The following is a 14,164-nucleotide window of genomic DNA, read 5'->3' on the forward strand; positions in this document are numbered from 1 at the left end:
AGCTTAGTGAAAGCTGCTGCAGGCTGGTGTCAGGTAATCCTGTTTGGTGAACGTTGGAAGCATCAGGCATTCCAACTCCAGGAGTGGTGACATGTTTAGGTGACAAGGGAGATACAAGAGGCAATAGGGGATTATAATGTTTGCTGGGAGGACAAATTAAATCCATCAGAAGAGGGTGACCAAGAGCCTCTCGAAATCTCAGCCATTCACTGTGCAAAGCTCTGCCCAGGGCAGGGCAGGGTGCCCTGGAATCAGTTTCTTTTCATCTGAGTTTTGTGTCTTTCCCTGACACAAGCTGTTCATTCCCTTCATTTGTGAGTTCTAAAACATCTCCCAAAGATTTACAGAAGTAACTGTAAAACCCTGTTTACAAGGGTTTACAGAAGGAACTGCCAAAACAGAAGCACACAAGTGAGATGTGGAGCTCTTGTTGTGGTGGGGAGAGCAGGAGTCACCCACAACAGGCCAGGGAGGGGACAGGGAGAGGGGGGGACAGGGTCTGGATGGTGCTCACACAGCCCCGTGATCATCTCCCATGTCTGTTGTCTCAGTGCATTTCCACTGAGGTCAGTGAGTCTCAAGAGTGATATTAATTACTGATGAGATCTGTGTAGTGTGCAGAGCCCCAAAATAAGAGTTTATTTTAAGGCAACAGTGGAGCCAGTGAGTTGTTGTGCGAAGGTGCCTATGGCTCTTTGCAACTGCTGTGTAATGGCAAATCAAATTTTGGTTCAGAATTTGACCCAGAGTGATACTGTGAGTGACACTTTCTTTGGCCTGTCTATGAGGAACACAGCACACATTATTTTTAGTAGTTTAGCTGATTTTACCTTTAGCTGAAAGCAAGTTTCACACAGGTAATGCAGCTCGGAGCCGAGGTGCTGGGGTTGAACCCTGTGTTTTCACCATGTGCCAGTGACACTTCTCAGCTGGCTGAATGTCTGATGTAGGTGTACTCCCAAAGTTCCCATGCCTTTTAAAACTGATGGAAGTTGCATGTTCTTATGTGCCTCTCTTGACTGAGGGAGTGCAGAGGGTAACAAAGAGCAGCACCAATCCCACAGGGGAATCTAATCTGACTGCTCTTGCAGAGCTGCAGTAACTCTATAGTTTCTGAACATCTCTCATGTGACAAGGAATCTGCCTTCCCAGTTTGCCTTCAGGACAGGGATGTGTTACATTACACATTGTCCAGTTTAAAATACAAGGAAAGAGACACCTTTTGCAGAAGGTCACACAAGTGATCCATAACAATAACTACTGAATGCCCAGCTCACACTTCACCATTTCCTTCTAAAGTCTTCTGGTCTGCTCTCAGGTCTGTTGCTAATTTAAACAAGCTAATTTAGATCAGGATGTGCTTCTGCTTCATGTCCCAGTTTAGACATCCCTTTCTGTGGCTTTCTTCTCAGCAACTGCTCTTGCCATCCATCAGAACTCACCATGTGAGTGCCATGTGATGTAATATTTGCCTGAAACACGAGAGGAGGTGTTTGGAGGAAAGCCAGGTGTCATGGACAGGGAAGGGGTGACAGAGGGATGCTGTTGGATGTGTATATTTCCCATTCAGCCCTTCTAGTCATTCTCCTACCCAGTTTGTGTCGGTTCAACACTGTGCTGTGATGTGTTCTGAGAAGACACGTTGATTGGCGGGTCTGTCTCAACTTGGCTGCGAGTGAGGAAGGGCAAATTGTGCCACTAAAGTGAGCAGTGTTAAGGGCTGTCACTTCCCTTGTGAACTGTAAATAATGAAATGATTTGTCCTTTTCCCAGGAGAACCCCCAATCTGTTTGTGGTGATCACGGAAAGCTGAGCAGGGCATCATGACCAGCCACCAGACAGGTAAGAGAACAGACACAGCTCTGGAAACTCCCTGCGGTTCCCCTGGGAATAATCCCAGCTTGCTTGTCTGGTTTGGGGGTGTCTGTCTCACCCCCTCAAGGAGGGACACCAGGAAGTGACCCAGCAGATGCTGCTGACCTTGGCAAGAGGGTCTTTGTCCTGCCAGATTTGGAGTGTTATCTGGAACAATGACTGATGCAAAGCTTTCCCCTGTCCAAACTATCCCCAGAACTGTGAGCCGAGGTGACTCTGGATTAGGATCTTCAATGCAGATTTTCCCACTTGGACACTAGTTTTCCAAAGCCAAGACCTTAATGCACCAGCCTTGGGACACACCTTCCAGCCTGTTGTACTGGAATGGATGGGACCTTTGTAGTCCAAGAGGGGCTGAACAGGAGAAGTTGCTTCTCTGCAGGCTGAGAAATTGTTTCTGAAGAACAAATATTAATTAAATGTATTTTTTCTTGCCTTTCCAGCAAAAACTTTCAAGAAATCTGCCATCCCAGGGGTTCTTATCACCCAGTTTGTGAATGATGTTCCAAAAGGATGCAGTACACCTGACTTTGAGAGGAAACCTCTCACTCTGACACTTCAAGAAGGTGAGATTCTTGAAAGACAGGCAAAGCCACCGACCTGGAGGCTTGACTCCACCTCTCACCTACATGGAACAATGAACACAAATCAAACTAGTTTCTAAAGTGATTTGACATGACCAGAAAAAAAGTGTTGTTTCGCCAAAGTCTTTGTTACCCTGGTGAAAATTCCATCAGTACTAACAGAGGACTCCTTGCATGTGCAAGACCAAAATCTGGCCCCTAAAGTGGGCAACAAATTCTGTGAATTCTGCACAAAGCTCTCAAAGTAAGTATTTTGCAGCAAAAGATGAAGCCCATTGAAAAATTTGTGGTGTGGTTTTTTTTTTTTTTTTTTTTTTCCCTGTTGAACTAACTTGTATTATGAGTGTTCAGCACTAAAATTAACTGCTTTTTGAAGTAAGATATTCTGACTGCCGGTGCTATTTAGGCTACAGCAGCTTTCCCATGCTTAAAGGGGCTCCAGGAGGGCTGGATAAGGTTTGGAGTGACAGGACAAGGGAATGGCTTCCCACTGCCAGAGGGCAGGGTTAGATGGGATACTGGGGAGGAATTCTTTCCCGGGAGGGTGGGCAGGCCCTGGCACAGGTTGCCCAGAGAAGCTGTGGCTGCCCCATCCCTGGAAGTGTCCAAGGCCAGGTTGGATGGGGCTTGGAGCAACCTGGGATAGTAGAAGGTGTCCCTGCCCATGGCAGGGGTGAATGGGATGAGCTTTGAGGTCCCCAACCATTCTGTGGTTCTATGATGATTCCATGTGTTGTTTAAGGAGCAACAGGGATCTTGCACAGGGAAAACAGCTGATGAGTCAAGACTGAACATCAATGAAAGGCCTCCCAGTGGTCTCTCTGCACTTGCAGAGACAGATCTCTCTCTCTCTCTCTCTCTCTCTCTCTCTCTATATATATATATATATATTTGGAGTGGAATGGCCTGAGGAGATCACGTAGTTCCTCTTCCCTCCCAATACTGGACTGTGGATTCAGTGTTTCTCACTCATCTGTTGATTTTCACAAGCCATTGATATTTTATGAAGGAACACAGTGGCCTCTAGTGGAACTTCCCCTCTCCTCCTCCTCCACCTTGGAGTTTCAGGAATGAACCAAGGCCCCTGACTAAATTTTCACCTGCCTGAATTTTCACCTGTCTGAATTTTCCAAGTTATTTAATTTGCAGCAGGTGTCTCATAGTTCCTGTACAAAATGTTTGGGCGTTCAGGTTGGTCACTGTAAACTGAATTCTGTGCAGAGTCACCATGAGTATCTTCATTTACATCATCACCACCTCATTGTGTTCAGTGCATGGGGGAGCTGACTCCTTCAGCTGTGGAGCTGTGGCCTGTGACAGATGACAAGCAAAAGTGCAGCCAAAATTGGCTAAAATATGACATAGGGACAATAAATTGGAATCAAACTTTAACAATAGTACTCTGATCTCAAAGGCTGGAAAATGCCTTTTGATAAGAATCCCTCAGTCCATAGAAGAAGTTGCTGGTGGTGACTGAAGAAGGGTATGGGAAATACTGCAAGGCTTTCTGGGGACGACTTTTAACAGTGCTGGACACCTGAAGACCAAAACCATTGCAAAAGGAGGACAATAATCATTTCCATCCTGAGCTCTGTCCATGGATAACTCACCTCCATTTCTATTCCACTTAATGACATGAGTCACTTCTCTGACTTGTTGTTCCCCAGTGTTTCCTATGTTTTTGAAGCCTTTTGGAAGCAGATGTTTGTAGTAGGCAGTGGGGAAGCTGTTGGAGATTTCTGTGTACTCAGAAAACCCAGGTTTTAGGGGAGCAGGGATGAAGGAGCTGAAGCCCATCCTCTCCTCCCTTCCTTGCCTCTTCAAATAGCAGAGCCTGCTGTGTTCAGGGTGCAAGGTGGTGTCAGGTCAGCAGACAAGGCACTGTAGTCTGAAAGAACGGAGAAGCAATGGGATTTTATAGGGAATATATGTTTGATGAGAATAGATTTAGGCTGTCAGGCAGTGGTACAAGCTGCCAAAGGCAGGTCAAGCTGAACTTGCTGTAGGGCTGCAGAGATGATCACAGATGTCAGCAGCCACATCTGACAGGGTAACACCACATTTTAAAGGCCTTTTATGATTCAATACAGACAAACCCTGAATTACTGATGTGCAAAATAAAAACCATCATTATTTTTGAAGAATGTTTCTGCCCCAAAACAACAGATGATGGCTCACTCTGGAGATCAATCTATTGATAACATTAGGGGCCTGGCATGAGAGTTCAAGATTGTTCATGTTCAAGACCATCTTAGCTAATTTCTTGCCTCTTTTCAAAGGTAAAAATGCCATTTTCAGAGGTGTGGTCAAAGGTGTCCCAACCCCAGAGGTGAAATGGTCACGCACACGAAAAGGGATGGACGATCCTGCCAAATACGAAATGTCCTTCAATAGTGCTACAAATGAATTCATTCTGCAGGTAAAGATCAAATATTACAGAAAAGACTTGTGGCACGGAGAGAGAAATGGGGAGGAAAAACCTGCAGTGGACTGAGGGGCAGAGGAGGGGCAGGACTGAGCTCTGCTCTGGGGGGACCAGGGACAGCCCCCAGGGAATGGCTGGAGCTGTGTCAGGGCAGGCTCAGGGTGGATCTCAGGGAAAGGTTCTTCCCCCAGAGGGTGGTTGGCACTGAACAGGCTCCCCAGGGCAGTGGGCACACCCCAAGGCTGCCAGAGCTGCAGGAGGGTTTGGATGATGCTCTGGGGCACAGGGTCTGTGCAGGGCTGGGCCTGTGCAGGGCTGAGGGTTGGACAGGATGATCCTTGTGGCTCCCTTCCAACTCAGCATATCCTGTGATTCTACATCTTCCCATATCTGAGATAACACAAATATAAGCAAACAAAGCTTTTAAGAGCCCTTCTGGGAACAGAAGAGAGCTCTGAGGTGCCTTTGAGTAGCTGCTTTGTTAGAAGCTGAAGGCGTGAACTGAGCCCCAGCCCAGTGCTGGCAGTGAGCAATTCCTGTGTTCTCCTTTTGAAGATCAAAAAGCTGGTCATGGATGACAGTGATTTGTACCGGTGCTGTGCTGTCAATGAATATGGAGAAGCTTCCTGCTCTGTTGGCCTCAGGATCATCCAAGGTAGGGCTGACAGGGTGGGCTCCAGAGGCCCCGTGGTCCCAAACAGTGCCTTTGCTCCTCTGGGGTGGGTGCCCCAGGCTTTGTCTGAGTATCCTCCCTGGGAAGGTCTGTTATTCCCCTCACTGAGGACTGGAGGACTTTGGTGGCTCCGTGGCACTGGGAGCTTTAAGGCAAGGGAGAAGAAAGTGGAATTGTGGTCACTGCACTGGAGGAAAACTTGCTGCTCTGGATTTGACTGGGCTCAATCCTTTCCTTATGTTGCTGAACAAATCAGTCCCCTGCTTCCCTTTGTAGTCAGTGGAGAGAAATGGGCATTTTGTGGGTCAAATATAACTGATATTCTTGGAATCTCTTTGAGCAGAAGATGGACTATGTTGGAAGTGTCCTGTAAAGTAAGTTTAGAAGGCACCTCTCTGCAGTTGGCCACTTCCACCGTGGCTCCCCATCTCCAAAACAAGATGTTAATGTTTCTCTCCTTGCTTAAACCATAAAGTTCATGGGGCAGAAGTGTTCTCTTCCTCTGTGTGGAGCATCCGGTAAGCACAGAGTCAATTGCAATAGGAATATCACATTTATAGATAGAGATTCCTGGGAATCAATGTCAGATAGACAAAAATCCAAACTGGGGTTTCCCCTTACATTGGGAACAGATACTGAAGTTTCATGATTCATTGGTTTACTGCTGTTTGGTCATCTCATGACTTGTTTTCCTTCTGTTTTCTCTCATAAACTGTCAGTTGGCTTTAAGAGGAAAGCAAAATATGTTCCTGTTCATGCTGCTGATGGTAAGAGAAAGATATATATCATATTTTATAATATCACATCATTATATTATATTATATTATATTATATTATATTATATTATATTATATTATATTATATTATATTATATTATATTATATTATATTGAGGAGGCATAATTAATAATACTCTGCCACATTATTACTATCCCAAATCTGTAAAGACTAAAGTAAGAAAAAGATTAATAAATCTCTGATGTTCTGTCATCTCTGCTTGCTCTTTACCTTTAGGTAAAGTGATGATGTTAAACATGGCTTTGAGCTGTTCTAATTAGTGCTAGAGAAGGATTTCGGGATGTCAAACATAGCTGGATCAAAAATGTTAATATGGAAAATAGTGGGTTACTGGAGGACAGCCCCTTAGGGAGCACTGAACTTTATTAGCACTCAAAGGATGAGTCTGGCAGTGAGAACTGACTACAAGTTTCATGACAGTTTGTAAAGTGTGAAAAAAATCACCAGAGCACAGCAGAAAGGGCTGTTGTCAGAGGTTGTTTTGCATTATCTTCTCTTTGGGGATGTATTTTACAGTGCTGGGTATCTGAATGTTTGTTGTTTCCCCCCACCCTCTAACAGAGCTGAAGAAGACACTCCAGGACTCTAAGAAGATGCTGAGGAAGAGGTAAGTCTCCATAGTGAGGACCATTGTCACACTTCTGGAAGTTTGTTGATGACAGGAGACAACTTCATAGACCTGCAAGGCAACACTTCTTGTTTCCAAAGTTGTGGTGAGACTCCCTACGGAGAGACACCCCAGGACAAGCTGGCACTGCCTGTGAGGCTGAGATAAACACCAGGCACCAACCTCATTTGGAGAGGAATGTCCCTCTGCAGATTTTGACTGAAAAGATATGTTTCTCTGCTTTCCCGTGTTTAGCTCACGAGTTATTTCCTGGCCAAGTGACAAATCTTCATGTCCTGGTGGTTCTGGATGATCAGGGTGAGCCCTGGCTCCCTGGCCAGGTGTACATGGCTCAATCTCTTCCCTTCCCAGCTGGGAACCTCCAAAGATTGCCTGATGGGAATGATCTCTGGCCAGTGCAGTCTTTGTTCCAAACTCTGCCAGTGACTCTGCTGATAATGTAACAGTGTTGACAGTTGTTCCCTGTCATCATTTAATTTACGGTATAGATGCAGAAAACCTCTTCTGGAGAAGCTCCATTCTTTTCTTCCTACGCCTCCAGGGCCAAGTGAACTACAGAAATGATGGAGAGACATGAAAGAGAATCAAGTATAGAAAAAACAAGATGTATTGTTATCTGTCAAAATATCTAGATTTTTTTTCCCTCCCTGGTTCCAAGGGTTGTAGCACCAAAACCAAAACCCCTGGACAAAGAAGCCGTGTGGCAGCTGTTGCTCCATGCAGACAAGAGAGACTATGAGAAAATCTGTATTAAATATGGAATTGCTGACTTCCGTGGGATGCTGAGGAAGCTGCAGGAGCTGAGGAAGGACACAGAGAATGAACAAGATGAGGTAAAATAAACTGAAATCACTGATTTTTAACAAACTGCAGAGCCCTCAGTAGCTTCTGACAACAGGCTAAATCCTCCTAAAATGAAAATCTTATCAGAGAGAGAGTGATTTATGACAATGTTTAAAGAATTATCACTGTACTCCTGCAGATGAAAATGCTGATGACTTTTTTGAAATTCAGTTCATAGATTTTAGGAGATACTGACCATAGGGGGGGTTCAGTTGCCTCTGATGAGAATTTGGACCCCAAATTGAAAAGTTCTATGCTCAAGAGTCAAAATTGGCCTTGACATACAGGGGCACGTGGAAACCTGCATGGACACTGTGTGAATGACCAAGAGGCAGCACGTACAATATAATTTGTATACAGGAGGAAACCATGGAAGCTCACAAAAACATCTTCTGCACACATAACATTAGAGGTAGCTCTATCTGCAGATAAAAAGTAGATTTCACATTATTTCAACAGCTTAAGAACTTCAGTCATGGCAGCTTTATAATTTACAAGGTTCTTTGATTTTTCTTTGCAGTTAATTCACAATATCAAAAACTTTGAACACATCAGAGTCAACAAGGAGGGAAACGCTACATTCAGCCTGGAGATGGAGCTGAAAAATAAAAACAGCAACGTGTATCTGCTCAAGGTGAGGGGGGAGAGGAGCTGGGCAGCAGCTCAGGGCAGTTTGGGCAGTTGACTCAGAGCAGCCACTGGAGTCTTCTACAGAAAATGCTTCATCTGCTGAGCAGTGGCTGAGAGCAAATGAAATTGTCTGTCCTTTCCAGAGTCCTTGCTGGGTTAGGGAGGAGTGTTGGTGTGTGTAGTCTTTGGTGGTGAATATCCCCTGGGATTTGTAAATCCAAGTACAGGGCACACAGTCAATTACTGACATCCTTGTCAAGGGCTCTTCCAGTAAGAGGAAATTCATGGAGCAGTTTGAGTTGGAAGGGACCTTTAAAAGGCCAACTAGTCCAGCCCCTGCCATAGGCAGGGACACCTTCCACCATCCCACTGTCCCAAACCCCGTCCAACCTGGCGCTGGGCACTTCCAGGGATGGAGCAGCCACAGCTTCTCTGGGCAACCTGTGCCAGGGCCTCACCATCCTCACTGTAAAAAGCTACTTTCTTATATCTGATCTAAATTGACCCTCCTTCAGTTTAAAACCATCACCCCTTATCCTAACAGAGTCTTTCAGGCTGCAGAAATCCTGCAGTTTCATATAAATTTTATTCCCTTTCTCAAGGTATTCCACTATAACTCACTTCTGTGAAAGAAACTCTCAAGGAAGTAAAATATCCCATTTAGATGTGTAGTTCCTCTGATGTGACCCCCAGGTGCTCAGTGCTGTGGATGTGTTTCTGGAAGTTAAATTTCAGTCAAACTGTGGTTAGTGGCTCTAATACAGGGGAAATCAGGATTCATTGAAGAGGTCAGACTAACTATGAACTTCCGAGTCAAAGGTATGACATGAAGTCTGTGAGCCACAATGTGGAGAATGTAAACCAGTTGTGTTCCAGAAAGTGAACTCTCCTGCTTCTACAACTGGGAGGATGCTGAAATCTAAGCAAAGAAAGCACTTTGTCTTTGAAGTTACAGTAACCGTGCATTAGTTAAGCCTCAAACCCTTATGTGGGCCAGCAAAGAGCTGCTGTTTTGCCCAGTTTGAGAGTCTGGTGGTCTGTCCTGGGCAGGACTTTCTGCACAGATGTTGCATAAGCAATGAACCCTGACCACTGTAAGCAGTAACAGAGTGGAGACTTCTCTGTAGTTACTCATTTGTATCAACAAGGTGATTGTAGCACCAATTTGCCCTGATTTGTGCTCTGCTCTGGGGCGGCCTCACATGGAATACTGTGGCAGTTTTGGTCACAACAATGTAAGGAAGTTATGAAACCATTAGAGAGTGTCCAAAGGAGGGACATGAAGATGGAGAAGAGCCTTGAGGGGAGCCGTGTGAGAACACTGAGGGCACTTGGTGTGTTCAGCTGGAGCAGAGGAGACTGAGGGGAGACCTCCCTGCAGTTCCAACTGCCTGGGCAGGGGCAGAGGAGGGGCAGGACTGAGCTCTGCTCTGGGGGACCAGGGACAGCCCCCAGGGAATGGCTGGAGCTGTGTCAGGGCAGGCTCAGGTTGGATCTCAGGGAAAGGTTCTTCCCCCAGAGGGTGGTTGGCACTGAACAGGCTCCCCAGGGCAGTGGGCACAGCCCCAAGGCTGCCAGAGATGCAGGAGGGTTTGGATGATGCTCTGGGGCACAGGGTGTGACTCTTGGGGCTGGGCCTGTGCAGGGCTGAGGGTTGGACAGGATGATCCTTGTGGGTCCCTTCCAGCCCAGCATATTCTATGATTCTGATTCTGTGAAATGCCTGGCACCAGTTGAGCACTGCCTTTGTGAGAACGCTCCTCCTCTTCCCAGGATGGCCAGCGGCTCCGCTATGGGATGGGGGATGAGTACAGGAAGCACTGCCTGAGGAGAATTGGGAGAAGGTACCACTTCATCATCAATGATGTGCAGCCAGAGGATGCAGGCTTGTACCAAGTCAGGGTGGAGGACGTCCCTGTTTTCTCTACTGAACTGGATGCTGAAGGTGAGAAGCTGAGTTCTATGTATGTGTAAAAAAAGTGGAGTTTTTTTGCTGGAAAATTTTATCTGGGAGCAAGTGCAAAGCTCAGCAGTAACTCCTGAGAACTACAGAGGACTGGCTTGGTGTTGCCAAATAAGGGCTCCCTGAATGGCATAGGTAAAAAAGAGCAGGAGGGTGATTATATGATTTAGGTGCTGCATTTGTAGTCCAAAGGACTAAGTCTAGGTTCAACTACCAGTTTGGCTCTGACTTGTGGATGACAGTGAGCATGTTCCTCAACTTCCCCATGCTACAGTTTCCTTCTGTAAGCTCAGAATAATAATGATATAACTCAATACGAGTGTTGTGCTGCAGGAATACATTGATGACTCCAAACTGTCAGCACATCAGTGATGCATGGGATAAACATCTCAGAAGAAAATAACACAAACATCTACTTTTCTGCTGGTCCATCCTCCAGAACTGGTCACAGGATCACACCTTGGTGTTTCCTTTTTCCCATTAAACCATTGCTCACGGGCATCACAACTGTCCGTTCTTTCTTCCCTCAGCTGCAACAAGCTTTTCTGGGAGGACAGAACTAGCTGTTGCCTTTCCACAGCTCTGATTTTCCCGTTGCAGCCATCCCTGCCAGGTTCCAGCAGCCGCTCAGCGATGTGCGCTGTCCCGAGGAGGGCGACGCCGTGTTCCGCTGTGTCCTGCGCACGCCCTGCCACGACGCCGTGTGGCTGCACAAGACCCATGCCCTGGAGGCCGGCCAAAAGCACCAGATCTCTGTGACACCTGATGGCCTCACCCACCAGCTCATTGTCAAGAACGTGGTGCCCTCTGACAACGGCATGTACACGCTGGACGTGGGGCACGGCTCCTCCAGCGCCTGGCTCCTCGTGGAGTGTGAGTCCTGGGGTGTGGATGGAGGGTGTTAACACAGTAATGTTCCTCTCACTGCCTGATTGTCCAGGGAGATGTTTCCATGCTGAGAAATTAATTGCTGAGCCTCTAGTTCCTAAATCACGGATGATAGAGTTGGGGATGTTCAGGCTCTGGGGTGACTTTAGAGACCCTTCCAGGGCCTAAAGGGGCTCCAAGAGAGCTGGAGAGGGACAAGGGACAAGGGATGGAGAGACAGGACAATGGGGACTGGCTTCATTGTGACAGAGGGCAAGGTTAGATGCAATATTGGAAAGAAATTCTTCCCTTTGAGAGTGGGAGGCCCTGGCACAGACTGCCCAGAGCAGCTGTGGCTGCCCCATCCCTGGATGTGTCCAAGGCCAGGTTGGAGCAACCTGGAATAGCAGAAGGTGTCCCTGCCCATGGCAGGGGGTGGGACTGGATGAGCTTTAATGTCCCTTCCAATCCAAACCATTCCGGGATTCTGGGATTCTAAATTCTATTTGGGAAAATGAAGGTCTGGTTAGACCCTCTTTCCTCTTCAAATGAGACCAATTTTTTTCTTTTTAATTAATCCTGGCAAATCCTGTTGGCTTATTGCTGTACATCTACAATGTTCTCAGTTATCAAAAACTGCTCCATATCTCACCATGTATTTTTGAGGAAGCTGTCACTTGGACCACAGTATAGCAGGCAGGGGGTCAGGGAGCTTTCTATACTATCAGTTCTATACTCTGAATTCTATACTATCAATACTATTCAGTATTATCTTGCTAGATACTATTTTTCTGTCCAAACTGGCAGTTTAGAAGGAGCTCAGAGGAAGTTGGGAAGATGGGAAACACAGCACATCAACAGTTACCTGGCTCAAATTTCTTTGCTTCTGAAAGGTGGTTGCTCTGGTTTGCTTTGACTTTGGTTTCCTTTGGGATCCTCTCTGGAACAGTGCAGGTTTCTGAAAAAGCAAAACTGCCTGTGGATTTCATGGAGCTGTTAATGCTCTGCTAAGTGATATCCAGCCTGGAAATCAAAGCAGTGAGTGACCTGCTCTCACAACAGCCTGAATCTGGAATTAATACAAAGTTGTTCACAGATCTGGAATCTTTAGTCCTCAGCATCCCTAAAACAGCTGGATGCCAGATGTGCAAAGTGTCTCCATAGCAGTGAGATCCCAGTTCAAGGGTGAGAACTGATGGCTCTTCTGTGCATGGAATATTCTGTAACTCCTCCAGGGCTGGAAAGAGAAGGCAAAAGGAACTAATGAGTTCCAGATACAATCTAAGCCCCTGTAAATCAGACCTGTCATGCTGGAAATTTGTTTTTCTGTCAGTTTTATCTTGTTTGTTTATTATAACAACTGTGTTTCCACCAAAAAAAGTTGTGTTTTAAGTAAAAATAATTGTCTCTAATTAACTTTTTATTGTCTGAATGTGACACTGAAAAAAATCAGGATTTGAAATGAATTTAAATTTATTCCAATGTATTATGTGTCTGTATCCTAAAATTAATTTATAAAATTGCTTACACATTTTCTTTGGCCACTAATGCAGTATGTGACCTATTGACTATATGTTATTTGTTTCCCTCTCTTTTTCTCTTAATTCTATCTGCTCCAATCAAACAATGCAACTTCAACACAGATGCCAAAGGGAAGAAGAGACAGGATGAAGAAGGAATTGAAAAAATTGAAAGAGAGAAATCAGAGTGGCTGAAGGAAACAATGGCAGACAATGAAAGGGCGAGGAAACTTCGGCGCCAAGAACGCCAAGAACGTGTTGGTGATGAAAGTCATCCCATGGACACTGGCATGGAAAAAACTGGCTGGTACAGGAAGGGTCAAGGCAGCAGCCAAGACAGAGGCCAAGGCAGCAGCCAAGGCCACTCCATGGATACTGATGATGGAAGCCATATATTTTTGGGAAAAGAGGGGCTCCGCAAAACCCACATAAATGGAGGGATGGGGCCTGGACAGTTTTCTGGAGCAGATCTAGATGGAGACTCAGTGACAAATGATGGCAGTATCTTTGGATTAAAAGGCTTAGGAGGCAAAAGTGGATTAAGGCCTGTGCATGGCAAGGACTTTGTGACAGGCAGAGAAGGTCCTGGTGATGGAGTAGGAGGAGCAGGGGAACGGAATTCTGTGGCTGGCAGAGGCGAGGGTGTGCTGGGTGTTGGTAACATTGACATGGATGATGGAGAAGGTTTGGGCTCTCAGCATGACAAAGACGGGAATTTAGGTGACCCCAGCTACAGAGCTGGCTTTGGGGGTGTTGGGAGATTTGGTGCCACTGATGGAAGTTCTGTACCAGATGGACTTGGTCCTGATTCGGCCAGAGTGGGAGATGGTGTGGGGGATTTGTTCAGCAGGACTGGTCCAGGGGCTGGAGCATGGAGGAGTGCTGCAGATGCTGAGATGGCAGGCAGAATGGGGTCCCACCACGGCAAGGATGGTGATCCAACTGTGGGTGATATGAACAGAGCAGGGATAAACAGAGAGGGACAAACAGGGGCTCCTTATGACAAGGACAGCCTGACACCTCATGCCAGTGCTCAGTTAGGTCAGGGGGGAAGGTCTGGCTCACTGTATGGTCCAGGTGGGCTTTCAGGTGGAGATGGGGCTCTACCTCATGCAGGTGGCAGTTCTATAGGAGAAATGGAGGCTTTCTATGGTCCAGATGGTCGGCCAGTGGGAGCAGGTTCTGATGGTGTTGGTGGTTCAGGTGCAGGGGCATTTGGATCTCCCTATGGAAAGGATGGTCTCCCAGCTGGAGCAGGGGTTGGTGGTGCTGGTGCAGGGGCATTTGGATCTCCCTATGGAAAGGATGGTCTCCCAGCTGGTGCAGGGGTTGGTGGTGCTGGTGCAGGGGCATTTGGAT

At 46.5% G+C, this 14,164-nt stretch overlaps 1 protein-coding gene across 1 annotated transcript in view; it reads left to right on the forward strand.

Annotated features, from left to right (window-relative positions):
- Positions 1-14,164, forward strand: part of IGFN1 (immunoglobulin like and fibronectin type III domain containing 1) — a 33,017-nt gene that overhangs the window by 3,084 nt on the left and 15,769 nt on the right. The window contains 11 exon segments of the mRNA XM_050322762.1: positions 1,774-1,842; positions 2,319-2,441; positions 4,739-4,878; positions 5,440-5,539; positions 6,277-6,324; positions 6,916-6,961; positions 7,641-7,815; positions 8,346-8,459; positions 10,229-10,400; positions 11,019-11,291; positions 12,929-14,164. Of these exon segments, the coding sequence (XP_050178719.1) occupies positions 1,824-1,842; positions 2,319-2,441; positions 4,739-4,878; positions 5,440-5,539; positions 6,277-6,324; positions 6,916-6,961; positions 7,641-7,815; positions 8,346-8,459; positions 10,229-10,400; positions 11,019-11,291; positions 12,929-14,164 (2,446 nt within the window). The 5' untranslated portion in view covers positions 1,774-1,823.

This window comes from Myiozetetes cayanensis, unplaced genomic scaffold (assembly GCF_022539395.1).
Source record: "Myiozetetes cayanensis isolate MyiCay16 unplaced genomic scaffold, myiCay2020 scf29, whole genome shotgun sequence".
Taxonomy (NCBI): Eukaryota; Metazoa; Chordata; class Aves; order Passeriformes; family Tyrannidae; genus Myiozetetes; species Myiozetetes cayanensis.